Source organism: Psammomys obesus, unplaced genomic scaffold (assembly GCF_907164565.1).
Source record: "Psammomys obesus unplaced genomic scaffold, mPsaObe1.curated_primary_1811, whole genome shotgun sequence".
NCBI lineage: Eukaryota > Metazoa > Chordata > Mammalia > Rodentia > Muridae > Psammomys > Psammomys obesus.
In genome coordinates this window covers 5,417,803-5,433,999 of record NW_026596131.1, presented here as the reverse complement: position 1 = coordinate 5,433,999, position 16,197 = coordinate 5,417,803, and the positions used below count along the sequence as shown (strand labels likewise).

At 47.8% G+C, this 16,197-nt stretch overlaps 1 protein-coding gene across 2 annotated transcripts in view; it reads right to left on the bottom strand.

Annotated features, from left to right (window-relative positions):
* The window catches only part of Arsg (arylsulfatase G), a 126,079-nt gene that overhangs the window by 15,891 nt on the left and 93,991 nt on the right, over positions 1 to 16,197 (bottom strand). For both annotated transcript variants that reach the window (XM_055592292.1, XM_055592291.1), the window contains exon 9: positions 7,256 to 7,364. In XM_055592292.1, coding sequence (XP_055448267.1) covers positions 7,256 to 7,364 — 109 coding nt within the window. The remainder of the gene's footprint in view (positions 1 to 7,255; positions 7,365 to 16,197) is intronic.

The following is a 16,197-nucleotide window of genomic DNA, read 5'->3' as shown; positions in this document are numbered from 1 at the left end:
ACACACACACACACACACACACACACACACACACACACACACACACACTTGAAGTAGACTGCAGACTTTCTTTTGCCATCTTAAGAGACATCAGCCTCACAGACAGGTCAAGTCAGCGAACCAGGGAAACAGACTCTGTATGAAACTTTGAGAGCGAACTACAGACTTTCTTTTTCTGCCTTTTTCCTCCTCTGCATCATGAGGTTTGGCATCCTACACAGCACTAATCCAAATCTAAACACTCAGGGAATCCCAGCATTTCAGAGTCTGGCACACCCTACAGGGGTCTCTAGTCAACACAGAGCTCGGCGAGAACCCTCACCCACAAAGAAAGCCCCTTCAACAGGTTTGCTGACTCCCACTGTTCAAAATAGCCCAGTCCAGCATGGCATGCCTAGGTTGTCAGAAAGTCATTCCTCAAAGAAGGGCAGAAGCCCAGCCCCTGAGGTCAGCCCTATGAGAGGGAAGTACTCCCTGGAATACAGACACTGGGCTTTCCGGCACGTGAACCTGGAGGGCAGATTTGTCTTACAGAGGCTACTGTGACTGCTAGGCCTTAGTTTTCACCCCAGAAACAGGTCCCAGAAAAAGCCAAACCCCAAACCCTGTGCTTCCAATGTGTTCATTTTGATGCTTGGCTTTCTGTCAGAGTTATGTTTTGCTGTTTGTTTTTTTTGGGGGGTGGGGTTGTTTTTTGGTTTGTTTGTTTGTTTTTGTTTTTTGGTTTTTTTTTTTGTTTTTTCTTTCATGGGTTTCTTCTGTACTATGTATATTCTTTTTTAAAAAAGGGACTGGAGAGACAGCTCAGCTCTTCCAAAGAAGCTAAGCTCAATTCCCAGCACCCACATCAGGTATCCCACAACTTCCTGTAACTCCAACCTTTGTGAGCACCTGCAGTCAGAGCACAGAACCTCACACACATGTGCATGATTTTAAAAAGCCTCAAAAGAAGAAATTACATTTTGTAACTATTGATATAAAGACAAATATATAAGCAAGCCATTTTATTCCACTTTAAAGTAGTTTTCTTTTCCTTTCTTCTTTGTTTTGCATATGTGTGTGAGAGTGGGGAAGACAACGGTTTCATAAGGATGGAAGCATAAGAAGGTGTTACCCTGACCTCTCAGGGTCACCTTGCCAGCTCTCAGGCTAGCCTTGGGTGTCACTGTGCAAGGTCCTCTGTCTCAGCCATCACCTTCCAAGAGCGGGCACTGCTTCCTTTCTCCCTATCAGAGGACCCATGAAATGGTGCTTTGGGGGCAGAAACCCACTTATACATCAGGCTCAAGAAGCACAGCACTAGCACACATAAGATGTTTATGTGATGATGGCTCATGCCTTTAAACCCAGCACCTAGGTGGCAAAGGCCAACGGATCTCTGTGAGTTCAAGGCCATCCTGGTCTTCATACTGAGTTAGAGGGCAGCCAGGGTTATGTAGAGAGACCCTGCCTCAAAAGAAGAAGGATGAAGAGGGAGAGGAGAAAAGACACTGGATTCTATTAGTTGGCTAGATTGTAAAAATTGTTTATACATTCTGGATGCAAACCTTTTTATATACAGATGTTATTTCTAAGGGTGTCTTGAAGAATTTTTGAAATTTTGATGTTGTTTTTATCAGTTTTTCTTTTATGGTTAGCACTTTTTGTCCTAAGTCCTAAGTCGTACTTAAATACAATTGAATTACCCAAAATCAATTGGCCGTATATGTTTGTGGCTCTGGATAATCTACATAGTCCATTAATCTACCTGTGTCTATCCATATGCTAGCACTCCACTGTCTTAATTCTTGTGATTTTACAGTGCCTTAAAATTAAATGTGGTAAAACTTACCGTCTTTTTTTAAGAATGCTGGGTATCAGCTCCTTTCAAATTTTATCCATAATGTTCTGCAGTCCCAGTGAAAGTGTAATATATGTGTCTTTTATTAAATGTTTTTTTTTAAATATCTCGTTGCTGGCTTATAAAAATGCAATTATTTTGTATATTGACTTTGCAGTCTATAATTTTGTTAAACTCATTCACCAATTGAAAAAAAAAAGATGTTTATGTGGAGGTAGCTCAGTGGTTAGAGTGCTTGCCTGGCATGCACATGTGTCTTACGTACAAGCATGTGCAGGTGCACATTCCAAACACAAGAATGCAGAAGATAATGTCAGTTGTCCTGCTTTATCGCGCTCCATCTCACTCCCTTTGGTCTGGAGGTCTGCTGGCAGCCAGCGAGACCCAACCATTCTACTGTCTCCAGCCCCCCCCCCCAGAGCACTGGGGTTACAGGCCCGCATTCGGCTATTCCAGGATTTTCATGTGGGTTCTGGGGATTCCAACTTGGGTCCTATGCTTGTACCAGTGTTCCTACCCACTGGAAAAAAAAATCTCCCTACTCCGAAGATTTCTTTTTCTTTTACTTCTTTTTCTTTAAGACAAGATTGTCATGCATCCAAGGCTGACCTCTGGAGTGTTGGGGTTACAGGCATGAGCCACCACACCCCGTATATGCAGTGCTGGGCATCAAACTGGGCTTTGTGCATGCTAGGAAAGTACTGTAGTAACTGAGCTACCTCCATGACCCCCTCATGTAAGCATCTTACACACTCTGGCACTGTGCATCATGTATAAGTGGGTTTCTGCCCCCAAAGCACCACTTCACAGGTCCTCTGACAGGGAGAAAGGAAGGCAGTGCCCACTCTTAGAAAGAGATGGCTGAGAGAGAGAGCCCTGAACAGTGACACAGAAGGCTAACCTGGGAGTAGACATGGTGACACCAGAGTGGGCAGGGTGACACTTTCCACATTCTTCCAGCCTTATAAAACTATTGTCTTTTTCAGGTCTCTCTGAAGTTTGTTCATAGGAGGTGCACGCATTTCTGCACTTTTTTGTTGTTAATGATAAGATCTTGCAGTGTTGTCCAGGCTGCTTCGGATTCCTGAGTCCATGCAAATGTTCTCCTGCCTCGCTCCTCCCAGGTACCTGGACTGAAGGGTTTGCACTATCCCATCCGGCTGGCTGCTGCTTGTGTCCAAATGAGGTAGCAAAGGGAGTAAAGACTAGGTTGTGATGAGGGTGCAGAAGGTCTTTGCCTGCTGGACCCCAAGCTATGTGAGCAGGGACGGAACTGAAGGGTCACATGGGGACTTCCTTCTGGTAGAACAGCCCTGGGCTCCAAGGTTTGGTGCGTGCCAGGAAGAGGCAGGGGGGGGGGTTCTCATAGAAGCCGAGGGCATTTGTACTAGGGGAAATGTGACTCAAGGATGGGAAGACGGGGAAGGGCTTTCAGGGAAGGGCTAGGGATAGTTAGACCAGGAAAAAGGAATGACTCTCTCTCTCCTTTCTCCCTGGGAGTGAAGGAGATAAGTATGGAAAGGTGCCAAGAATAGAAGTGATGAGGACAGAACCACCTCCTGTGGAGGAATGGAACTGTCCCTAGGATACAGAAACAGGCTCTCTTTTTTTAAGCATTGAATTGTAATTTTCTTTAGGCGTTGCTTATTCCCTTTCATTATCCCTGGAAAAAGCTAGGTCTCCACCCCTTCCTCGTCTTAGTCACCCTGCAGAGGGTTCAGGGGCTAGCCTATGTTCACATCTGATGGCAGCCCATCCCTGTACCTCCCTACCATTGAGTCTCTCTAACAGACAAGCCTGGCTCCCAAAGCACCTACCTACTTCAGGGAAAGCAGGGGTCCTGAGCATCAGGGGAATACTGAACAACAGTGAGTTGTCTCTATGCACAGCCTGGCTGGGCCCCGCCCAGGGTGTTTCTGGACAGGATGTGGATAAGGGCTTTACAGCTTCTGCATCTAAACCCAAGTCTATGCCTGCAGATAAGATGGAGTCAGCCGACTTTCACCGTTTCCATATACCCATATAACAATCATCTACTAGTATCAGCAGAGCCTGCTGGGGTAGCCCAGGGCTCCTCTGAAACTCTAGCTGATTTTCCAAAGAGACTGTTTCAAGATCTTCATGCCAGTCCAGCCAGCTCCTGCTTGTCCCTCTTCTTGCCAGGTGTGGTCCTCCACCCAGAACAGGGATGGAGATGCCCGTCTGAGGGGCAGAGCCGATTCTTCACCTTCTTTCATAAGACTAAGAAAAATTTTCCTAAAGTTATGGTTCTCAAGTACAGTCTTTTTGTCCTTCCAGGGGACATGTGGCACTGCCTGGAGACAACTGGGTTGTCACAGTTACCGGAAAATGGCCTGGTACTGTGCTGAACATCCTACAATGGGCAACAGGCCCACCCACCCATCCCTCACACACAGCAAAGAATTACCTGGCTCAAAATACACACAAAAAATGTTAAGTTTGAAAAACCCTGCACTGGAATTATATATAGGGTAAAATGATCACACTTTTCCTGCTTTGCCCCCGAAGTGATTCTTCTGAAGGTAAGCTGACTTCTCAGCAGCAAGAACATCCACGCTGATAGCTCGTGACTACCTCGCTGCCCTCGGGGGCAACGTTTCACCCACAGCTCAAACCGGCACTAAGCATGAATTTTCTCCATTTGGTAATCGTGTCTTCAGGCTTTGGGGGGGGGAGGGGGGCGGTGCCAGATCTTTCTAAAATTCTATTATGTCACTTAGGCACACATCCAAATAGTAACTGGGTATCTCTAAAAGACAGCCAATGAGAGTCAGGCTAAACAGCCTCCAGCCCACTCTTTTTAAATTGAATTTTTATCATATTTGTTTGTTTGTTGTGAGTATGTTTGTGGGCACAGCAGTGCTCCAGTGCACATGTCGATAAAGGTCAGAGGACAATTCTCAGGAGTCGGTTCTCTCCTTCTACCATGTGGGAACCAGAGATGGAGCTTCGATCACCGGGCTTAGCAGCACGCACCCTTGTAGGCCAAGCCATCTTGTTGACTCCCACACACATTCCTCTGCACACTCTTTTTAACATTTTGTCCGTATTCATGACAGTACACGTATTAGCCTGACTATTTTAAGATGTCATAATTTTTTGGAGCCATTGAATGGGAGTGGAAGGAACTCTGACCATGAAGAAATTAGCTCTGTCCTCAAAGGATAAAGTACAAAAATGAGTGACAAGCCTGGGCTCCACTCTAGAACAAGGACCAAAACATGGATCATATTCCCCCTAGTGCTGACACAAGGGGGCCACAGTAAAAGGCAGGAAGAAGCCCCACCCATTCACTTGCACGGATTTTGACACAGAGAGGATCAGGAGGGAGAAAGCAGCTGCTATTCAGACTAACTTCACATCAAAATATTCTAAGAGGGGCCGGCCTGCTCCATTAGTTTTCTTCTGATAAAGTGCCAGGGGCCCTCAAGAAAATGCTATCTGTGCCAAGAACTCTCTTTAGTCATCAAACTATAGCCTCAGTCATTGTCCTCTGCTTGTCAATGAGACAACAGTCTATTATGGTTTAGCAGCTGACGGCAACTACTAACAGCTCGCAGATAAGAAGCCACCGCTCGTGTTTCAGCAGTGAAACCCCGAGCCTTGACAGCTCCGTGGAGTTATTTGTGCATGTGCAGCCCGGCACTCGGCCCCTCGAGTCGGCTCAAGCAGCCCTCTGGCCTTCTTCCAGCCAGCCCGATGTCACAGATCCCAAGCTGTGTGGTTGTTGTCACACCTGCTGGCTCCCGTGGACTGCACGCTGCCCCCGCCTGATAGCGCAGTCATGACCCGCAACCCTTGACAGACCTGAGAGCTGGCAGGGGAAATGCCTACTTGCCCAGGCCGTCAGATCTGCTCACCCCTCCTGCCCTTGGCTTCAGTCTCAGCCCTTCCTTCCCAATGGGTTGGCTGGAGGGTGCTGGTGATGCCTGCTTTCCTCTGCTTGTCACAGTTCTCCAGCCAGAACCTATCAGGCTGCTGCCAAAGAGCCTCTCAACCAGGCTTACCCATCGTTCTGAGCACATGAGCAAGCACTTCGGTGGAGGTTCTGCCGTGTTGAATACGGGGCAGAACCAGACAGGAATGACCCACCTGAACCCGTGAGATAGTGCCGTTGGCAAAGTGCTCACCACACAAGCATGAAGATCTGAGTTCAATCCCCAGGAACCACATGAAAAGCTGGGCGTGGCACGATGCTCTTGTAATCTCAGTGATGGGAGGGCAAACATAGGCGCGCGCAGGGGCTCTAATCACTAACAGCGCACTCTAATCACTAACCCCCCCCAGATTAGTGAGACCCTGCCTCAAAGAGAAAGGGGGGGAGCCAGGGAAATGACTCAGTGGTTAAGAGCACTCACTGCTCTTACAGAGGACCTATGTTTGGTTCCCAGCACCCACATGATGGCTCACAACTGTAGCTCCAGTTCCAGTAGATCTGATGACCTCTTCTGGCTCCCACAAGCACTGTACATACATGGTAAACATACATGTAAAGAAAGCAATCTCACACATACAAATCTTAAGAAACAAAGTTATAGGAAAAAAATCACAAGGTGGGTAGTTTCAGGAAGAATGACACCAATGGTTGACCTCTGACCTCTACACACATGCATGTACAGACACAGACACATACACACAACACACAGACACACACACACCCCTGCACATGTACTCAAAGACTAAGTATACAAATAAACAAATACGGTTTTAAATGACTTGGTAAGGGGTCCCAGCTATAAGTCAGGGTTCAGTGGTTTCCATGGCAACATTTCCAGAGACGGAGAAACTGGCCTTAATATACTGGAAAGATGTCATAAACACAATGCTCCTGACGAAAGCTGTTCCAGACGACTGGAGGCTGCGCTGCGCTGCACTGCCCAAGGCTGGATGACATCCTCACCTAACAATAAACTCTTCCCCTCTCAGTCCACTGGGGCCACCTGCCTCCTTCCCGGCCTCCAGGGCTTTCGGACATCTGTGCTTCTTTCTTGGGGCCATTTGATCACCAGTGATAGACAGGCTTCTCAAAGCCACCTGGGACAGCTCTCCTAATCCCAGGGATGGATAACTATGGGAACTTCACTCCGGCTGCCATCTTTGGCTGTTTTTCTCTTTGGCGCACACGGCTAAGAACCAGTGCTGAGGGTCAGAGACCAACAAGGTCCCTTGTTTGCTCAGGCATCTTCCTCAGGGGAAGGCTCAGGCCCTCTGTAGGCTACTTCACCATATGGAATGGCTTTATGGGCAGGTCCACACTGCTCCAGAGGGTATAGAGTGCCTGGCTAACACAGGTAACCAACCAACAACGTGGTTGCTGAGACCTCCAGCCACCTATGTGCCCACATCAGCTCTGTCTCTAAATCCCCACGGCTGAAGGCCATTCCAATCTCCTACCTTAACAAGGCAGTGCTAGTGACATTGGCTGGAACTCTGCCGGGCCAGTAAGCCAGTGCTGGGACACGATGGCCACCTTCCCAAGTGGTCTGCTTGGCTGAGCTTCCTCCTGTGATAAGAAGTAGTTGTTTCATGAACATCAGCAACTCTGGGCTTCTTTTTCAGCTAAGAGCTGGCCTTTGGGAGAACAGCCCTCTCTAAAAGTGTCCAATAAATTCAACAACAACAACAACAAAAAAAAAAAAATGGCTTTCTAGCTAATAGAAACTAGTTAATAGCTGTCAGTGCATGCTTTGATTTTCCTGGACTAAACACATATAAACAGAGCCCTCTGTTGATTGTCAGTTCCTTTCTTGACATCCCCACTTTAAGCTGTCTTATTTCATTCCTTACATCTCATGTGTCTCTTGCACTATGAGACCCAAGACATCCTAGGCACTGAAGGAATCTTGGTTGTGTAAATGAATCTGTCTTCTAGTTGACTGTGTTCCTGTGTGATCAGGATGAAAGGAAAGAGAGGAGAGACTGCTACAAGTTGGCCACACCTACCTCGCAAGCATGGGACCATCAGTTCAAACACTGGCACTAAAAAATAAGTACAAACTACAATTCTCTGAAAGAGGGGGTTTCCTCGGCTGTTTAATCCACCCAGGGCCTCGTGTGGATCTGCTTTGTTTTGCATTGTTTTTCTTTGAATCAATGGGTTGTTGTGATGAGACAGTATCAGTCATGGTTCTGAGTGCTTGCCTCTTGGAAGGAGGTAAGAATATCCATGTGCAATCTATGAACTTTCACATTAGTAATGTGAGGCATTATTTTCGTAGCCAAGTCCAAAGTGACCACCAATATAATGACAGCCGTGGGCTGGGAGAGATGAGGTCATGTTTTATGAAAACATCCTGAATACACACGTTGCACTGAATTAACCATGACGGGCTCCACCACTCCCACACACACACACCCCACCCTCATCCCCAGCTGAGCCAGAGGCCAGCGGCTCCACGAGGTTTGCGTGTAAGAAGTTCTTCCAAGGCAAGCGCTGTACGTGGCTCACACACGCTGTGGTCATGCGACTTCCCCGGGTTTGGCTGGTGTAAACAATAAATAAAAGCAATCAGGGGTGGAGGCCAGGGGACCAGGATGAAGGCTTTCTCCCTTGGCATTCTCGCTGCCACAAACAGAACCTTTGATGTCGCTGGCTCAGGGCACCATACCGGAAATGCTCCAAATTCCTGGGACCAGCACATAAAAGAGCTCCGGAGTCCCCCAAGTGTGGATGTAAGAAGCTGAACACAAAACAGCTCCCGCCCTACGGATGGTTAACTTTTAAGTGGGGTAGGCTCTAGAAACTGACTAAATTCAGTCACTTCGGACAGAGAAGCTCTTTGAGCTAGTCCAGAGTGTCTCAAGTGCATACTTTCCACCCGAGCCTTCTCTCCCCAAAACATACACGGAACAAGACCACTCGTGTTATTCACGCACGTGAAATAGAAAATCCAGAACTGTGGCAGAGCACAAAATGCACTTGTTTCCACATGGGTTCAGAACACATGGCATGCTTCAGCTTAAGGTCAAACAGTAATGAGTGCTTACACAGGCATGTGCTGGGGAATCTGTGGGCCTTTCCAGCCCTGGGAGAAGCATTTGCGTGGACACTTTTGGTGTGAGTGGGTGGAAAGACGGGGCCCTTTTATTTACAGCCCATGATATATGACATTCAAAGGGCCCGGCTTAACCTTTGAGGCCGGATGCTAAGGCAAGGCCAAGGCATTGGATTTAAGAAGTAAATCACTCTCTCTGACCAGAATGCAGGAGCTGTTTCTCATGACAGGCTGAGAGACACCTGTTTGCTACGGCACTCTGGGCAGCCCTTTTGCAGGTGACTGACCTCCCCCAGAGGTTTCTCAATGGAAACAGTTTTGTCATGTTTGTCGTCATTCAGCAGAGGGTCAGAAGCTTGTGGGGTTAGAAGGGACTGTGCTGGCAGCAAACATATCTGTCAACATAATGGACAGCCCACATGGGAAGCAAATGAGAGAGAAAGAATTGGCCCTTGGAGGCCTCTCAACATGACCACAGTGGGCGGAGCTGGTCAGCTGATCCAGCTGCCCCTAAAGGTTATAATTTTAACACGATTACTTATCCCAGCCACGTAAATAATCCCAGTCCCACCATCCCTGTATGCAAAAGAAATTTAGTTTGGGTCCTGAGTGTGGACAAGCAATTACCAAAATAAATATTTATCATGTACACTGCTCTTACTCCAAACACCTGTTTCTCACTATCCCTGATGGAAGTGGGGAAGAAAGGTCTGCCCAGGATCCTCCATAGGCTTTCCAAGTGGTGGAGTACAATGAGCTGCTGTGTGTGCTTCTCCGACTGGTTTTCTGTAGTTATCTGTACCAGCAAGGGCAGAGTCCAGAATAACCGCCTCTATGGAATAGCTGCTTTACCCCTAGGCAGCTGCTTTACCCCTCATTCCAAGCTGACGACAATAGTAACAGTGACAATGACGTCATCTATTAATTGAGCCCTTACCAAGCACCAAGCCAAGTGTTCCTAAGGATGTGGCTAAGTGCCTTCTACACAATTTTACCGGCTCTGGGCGACAACCTTTTCCACATTTATTTGTGTGCGTGAGCACACGGCACATGTACACTAAGGTATACGTGGGGAGGTCAGAGGACAACTTTGGGGAGCTGGCTCTGTTCCTTCACCATGTGTGCCCTGAGGACCAAATTAGGGGTTTAGGCCCAACCGCAGACACCTCTATCCTCTGAGCCATCTCGTCAGACCTTGCATGACCATCTTTTGTACTATCTTTTGTAGTACATTGTGATTTTTTTCATTTTTTCTAATGAAGAAAAAAAAGGAAGAAAAATTCAAAGAGGTTAAGCAAATTCTTGCGTTCAGTTTCGAGTCTGAATTCAGGGGCCTTTCCTGTGCTGGGGCAGTATTCTACCACTGGGTTTGAGTTATATCTGCCCTACCCCTTCTTTTAATTTTGAGCTTTGAGACAAGGTCTCGCTCAGTTGACGGGGCTAGCCTTGAATTCATTATGCACCCCAGGCTACTCTCAAACTGTCAAACCTCCTGTCTCAGCCACCCGAATCGCTGGGATAGCAGGAATGCACCACCAGCCCTGGCTGAATGCACGTGCTTAGTAAAGCCAGATCCAACTACACAGCCAGGACCCTCGCCGATTCAGTCCTCCGGCACAGCATTCCACACTCTAAACTCATGTCAGAAGCACAGGCCGACTTCTTTAAAGACACCACGGTGAAACAGCCATGACTGGCTGGCTGTATGGGGGGATAACATCAGTATCCCAGGTTAGATGGGGAAGCAGGCACAATGCCCTTCAAAGCTACATGTAGCTTATGTGCTTCTCTGTATGTGACTGCTCACATGTGGAGGTGGACGGGGGGGGGGGGGGGGGTAGATCAGTGTATGTGAGTGTGGGTATGGAGGCCAGAGGTCAACCTTTTTGGTTTTCCTTTTGGTTTGTTTGTTTCAAGGCCCAGGGGAACTAAGCTGCCTCCAATCATTCAAATAACTTGACTTCCAAGTAAGGGAGAGAATCGCCCAGGCACAATAGATAGCTCATGCCTGTAAGCCCAGCACTGGGGAGTCTGAGACAGGAGGATCACTTCCAGTTCAAGGCCAGCCTGGGATATGTAGTGGATTCTAGGCCCGACTGGGCTACAGAGTAAAAGACTGTCTCTAATTAATTAATTAAGCCCTCAGTAGGTTTGACCTAAGACCCAGCTTTCACCTTTTCACATGCACTAATTGGTAAAACCTGAACTGTTTTCTAATCACTCTGGGGACCTGGGAATTGTCAGGAAGCTAAGGCTTTGGAGACCAAGCTGCTGGGTTTTTATTGGCCTAAGATTTGAGGGGGTTAGGCAAGGAGGAAACCCTGACTGAGAGTTCACTCTCCTTACCTAACGTAATCGCCTGGAAGTCAGAAAGTGCAGTCACCATGCAGGCTTTCCCTCCGCCTCCCAAACCTTTCCCTCCCTGAGACACCTGCCCTTCTCTACTATGGTTTTCAGGACAGGGCCACATTGGCAGTTGATCTGTTACTGGTCCGCTGACTTGACTGTGTGGGACAGGGGGACAAAGGTCTGGCCCGTACTATGTATTCTGCCTCAGCCCCTCCCACCTCCTCATCATGCCCAGAGGCCTTGGTGCTGTGCAGTGATTCATGACCTCACACTTTCGTGCCACCTCACCAAGGGCCGGCTGGCTTTCTGGTTCCCACACTCAGGGTCAGGGTCTCAGGCCCCACAAAAACGTATGCGTCCAGTAACCACACGCCAAGCATAGAAATGGTGGGAGAGAATACCGGAAGGCCTTTGGTTAGCCCACAGCAACCTTGTTTCAACCACACAGCAGGCAACTCAGCAAATTCTGAAGACCAAGGTCAGCTGACCTCCCTCTCCCTCCCCACTGGCTCAGGCTGAAAGCCTTTAAAAGGTGATCAGCAGCTAGAGGTCAACCCTGGGTACCTTCTCAGGGGCTGTCTACTTCGGTTTCTGAGACAGGGTCTCTCACTTGATCTGAAACACGGTTATTAGGAAACATGGCTGGGCAACCAGCTCCAAAGACCCATTTCCCTCCGGCTCAACGCAAGCCTGAGCCATCAGGCACAGCTCTTTAACATGGGTTCTGGAGATGACTTGGGTCTTTGTGTTCGCAAGACAAGCATTTTACTGACCGAGCTATTGTGCCAGCCTTGTGTGCCAGCCTTTTTAATCACGGGCTTTAAACTGACCATGCCTTCATCCCTTATCCCCAGCATCATAAATACGACCTGGTAAGTTACAGCAAGAAAAACAGCTAAGTCCACAGCTTAAACTTCTATGCACTTTTCCATTTGGAATGCTCTTTGTTAATTTAGATAAGCTTTAATACTTTGACCCATGGCCCTGGTACATCAAAAGTGTGAGCTGTATTTGGCTTTCTGTCCAGAGATGCTTTCCTATGGCTCTGACAATGTATTTCGATGCATTTGTGGTTAGTTATGACTCTAATTAAAGCAGAACCTCTTACTTAAAGCAATAAATATTTAGCCTCAGCAACCAAAACATAAACAGAACCATGATTCATAAATTTGCTTATTTGTTCTTCCCTTCCTGGCCTCAGAAGTGGCATTCCCCAATGTATCATGGCAGGGGCAAGCCGACCAAGACTGCTGACTGCCTACACCTGGGAACAGCAAGCAGCTTTTCTCAAAAAAGGGCCCAACTGCCATGTTTCCCTGAGCCAGAAAGTCAAGCGGCTCTGTGAGTGGTGTGCCAACCTCTTCATACAGGAGCATCGCCAGACAAGAGCTCGTGTAAAATCCCGGTTTCTGAACCAGTGAGGCTGCTTAGTGGTTAGGGCTGCTTGCCTACAATCCTGATGACCTAGGGTCTAGCCCTAGGACTGCAAACTCCTGAAAGAACAAACTCCTGAAGGTTGTCTTCTGACTTCCATACATGTGCGGTGTCAGTTCAAAAGATCCTTATTCAGAGGCTGGAGACCTAGCTCAGTGGCTAAAGTAGCTTGTAGCCAAATCGAATGACCTGAGTTCAAGCCCCAGGACCTGACACCTGTGAAAGTCGAGAACTGACTCCTGTGAGTTATGTTCTGACCTCCACCTGTGCGCCATGGCACTACAGGCACTCTCTCTCTCTCTCTCTCTCTCTCGCTCGCTCGCTCTTTTGCGTATGTGTGCGTACACACATACACTAAAGAAATATAAAAGGGTTTGGTTGTTTTGTTTTTTTTTTTCAAATATTCCTGGGTCCTCTCCATCAGAAAAATCTGGTTGAATACAATGCATGATGTGCAGAAAGCTCCTGATTATAGATGATTCTAATGGCAGCAATGGTTTAAGAATCGGATTTTGAGAAGTAGGAACAGGGTGATCAAAAGGGCATCTTTAGAGCTGGGCAGATCTAAGTCCTAACTCCAGGGACACCCCTTTAATCAGATAGCCTCGGGCAGAATTCATAAGCTCCTCCAATCTCCATCTCTCATTCATGAAGTGGAAGATGGCCACGCTTATCTCACACGGCTGCGGGAACAGTTACACAAGGTCATGAATATAAAGTTGGAATCAAGGTACTTTTGCATGGCACCTGCCACAGATGTGGGCAACAGAAAAACTCAAGATACCTACAGATGGAAAACACCATGGGGCGAGGGTCTAGCAGCCAGAACACAAATGAAGCAGGCACCTGAGGTGGCTGGCATATATGATATTCTCCTTCTTAAATAATTTTGAGCATCACAAGCAAAGCCAGTTTACTAGATTTCTGCCTGACTCGCTTAACCCAAACTGGCATTTCCATGTGCAATTTCTAGAGAAGCTTACTGAAGGACAGCCTATATAACCTTCCGGAGAGGCAAGCTCCCTTCCTAAATATAAATACATATCCTTGCCAAGGATACCCACAGAATACTAGTTCCCTAAAAGCACAGAGAAGCCAGGCTTCAGCGGGACCCAGAAGTATGGCTGGGTTTAGATGGCCTCCAGTGTGATGACAGGAACATTGCAACAAGCCAGTGTCTGGAGGCTAGAAAAAGACAGACTTCAACCTCCACAGAGTTTTTACCATCAAGCCCAACCCTAGACAGACCCAGCAGCTAACAGTTCTTGTCCTAAGTCTATCACTTGAGTGCAGCATCTCTGACCCTTCTCTACCTTCTCTTTAACCCCACAACTGGACAGGAGGCAGAGGATGCCAAGAGATCTGGGTGTCCCAGTGGGAAGGTTTATGTAACAGCCTGATAGGGTCAGATTACAGACAAGCAAGGTCTCCTAGGAGTGCAGATGATGCCAAGTTAACAGAATGTTTTCTCATCACCCAGGGAGAGGAAGGAACACTTCTGCTCTTCAAATAAAACAAAGGAAGATTTTCCAGACAGAGGAGCAGTCGGATGGGGTGGGGAGACAAGGTGTAGATTCTGGCCCCGTATGAGCCAGGTTCTAAGTGTGAAAAGAGATGCAACAGGCAAGGGATCAGGTGTGTTACACAGACAGGTGACTGGAGTCTGGGGGCAGCAGGGACTTGCAGTCAGGCTCTCTTTCTTTGGTAGAAGGTAAACCTGATTTGCATTGTGTATGCGCATGCTCACAATGTTCAGTCAGTGTCTCTCATCCCAAGATGGCAGGAACCCTGCCAAGTGGAGCATCCTCACTCTAGCAAAGGGTAAAGAGATGACTCCAGGAGACAGTGTCTCATCGAATCAGCTGAGCTGGATGGACTAGCCAAGAAAGGAAAGGGAAGATGGGGAGGGGGGAGGGGGCTTGGGAACAGGGGAAGATAGCACGTGGCCTGACGTAGCAAACTGGCTTGGGGAGAAAGAAGCAGGGCTCCCAGGACTGTTTGTCCTACTCTGTTGCGAAAACACTGTCTTCTCTCTTTTCGTGGGCTCTTGAGACTGGCCTCACAGGGGGATGTGTGGGCCTCTTAACACAGCAACCTAGGTCCGGAGGAACAGGTGGTCAGAGAGACCCAGTCCTCTTCACTCAGAGCTGCAGGAAGGCTTCTGCCTGGCTTGCTAGAGTCAGTCCCCTGCAGTTGTTCCAGGCAGTGAGGAAAAAGGAGGCCATGGAATTATGGACAGGAGGCTGGTTGGGGTAAGGGGGAGTGGGGAGCAGGGATGACAGTTACTTTTACATACTTTCACGCAAAGTTCACTTTGAGAACGTTGACAACAAGAGAGTGGCACCCAGCTTCAATCTCATCCATTACCAAATTCAAATGCTGTGCCCACAGACACCACAGCAAGTCATAAAATTATCAGAAAGCCTTGCAAGAAGGTAGCTGACCCCAGCTCCAAGCAGCTTCCCCAAGATAAGATCTCAGGACACTCTAAGGTCAGCCATGTGTTATTTGTCTGATGCTTCTGCAGGAAAAAGCCCTTCTCCAGGCTTGTTCCAGCCTCCATCTCGTTCTCTTTTCAGAGCAGAATGCCCGGGTTGTTTCTGCTATAAATAAAGAAACTGAGTCTCCTGAGGGTTACTGGTAGAAGTCGCACACACCCGACTGAGCATCTGTGCAACACCTCCAAGGGACTCAACTCATGTAATGACGAGGGTCTATCACCTCCCAGCACACAAGAGCAAAGCTTCCCATGGAGATTCAAGCCCAAGCAAAGCTCCCAAGCCAACAGGCCTCTGCATCTCTCCATCCCTCCTCCCACTGATTTAGAATGATTCTGACTGTCACGGGGGCTAAAGATGTTTACCTTGACAACCACGAAGTTCAAAGAAACAACACGGGATTTTCCAGAGTTAAGCAATGATCAGGTTTTGAAAGGTGGGAGCAACCACAGTCACACAGGCTGTGGAATGATCCCAGATCATCTGACCCTCTTCTGTCATCAACTGGCCTGGGGCAAGCCCTCCATCCTCCTCAGCCTCCACTTCCTACCAGGAAGTGAGGAGGAACATAGAGCTCAAGTTCTCTCTCCACTCTAGCATTCTTTGAATGTTGAAGATCCCGATTCTGCCTCCCTTGTGAATAATGCTGAGCTTAGTCAGTATGGCAGCACATGCCTGTGATCTCAGCATTCATGGGGCTAAAGCAGGAGGAGCTTGAGTTCAAGGTCAGCTGGTGCTTCACAGCAAACACACAGACACACACACACACATGACCACAAACACACAGACAGACACAGACACACATGAGCACACAGAGAGACACACACAACACATACAGACAGACACACACATGAACACATCACGAGTGCACACACACACACACACACACAGATACAGGAGCACACACTCACTGCTGAGATCCATTTTCCTGTGAAGAATTCACACAGCTAACAACAAGAGGACTCATGGTTTTTGTTTGTTTGTTGTTTGTTCTTGATATTGTGGTTATTGCTTCTATCTATCTATCTATCTATCTATCTATCTATCTATCTATCTATCT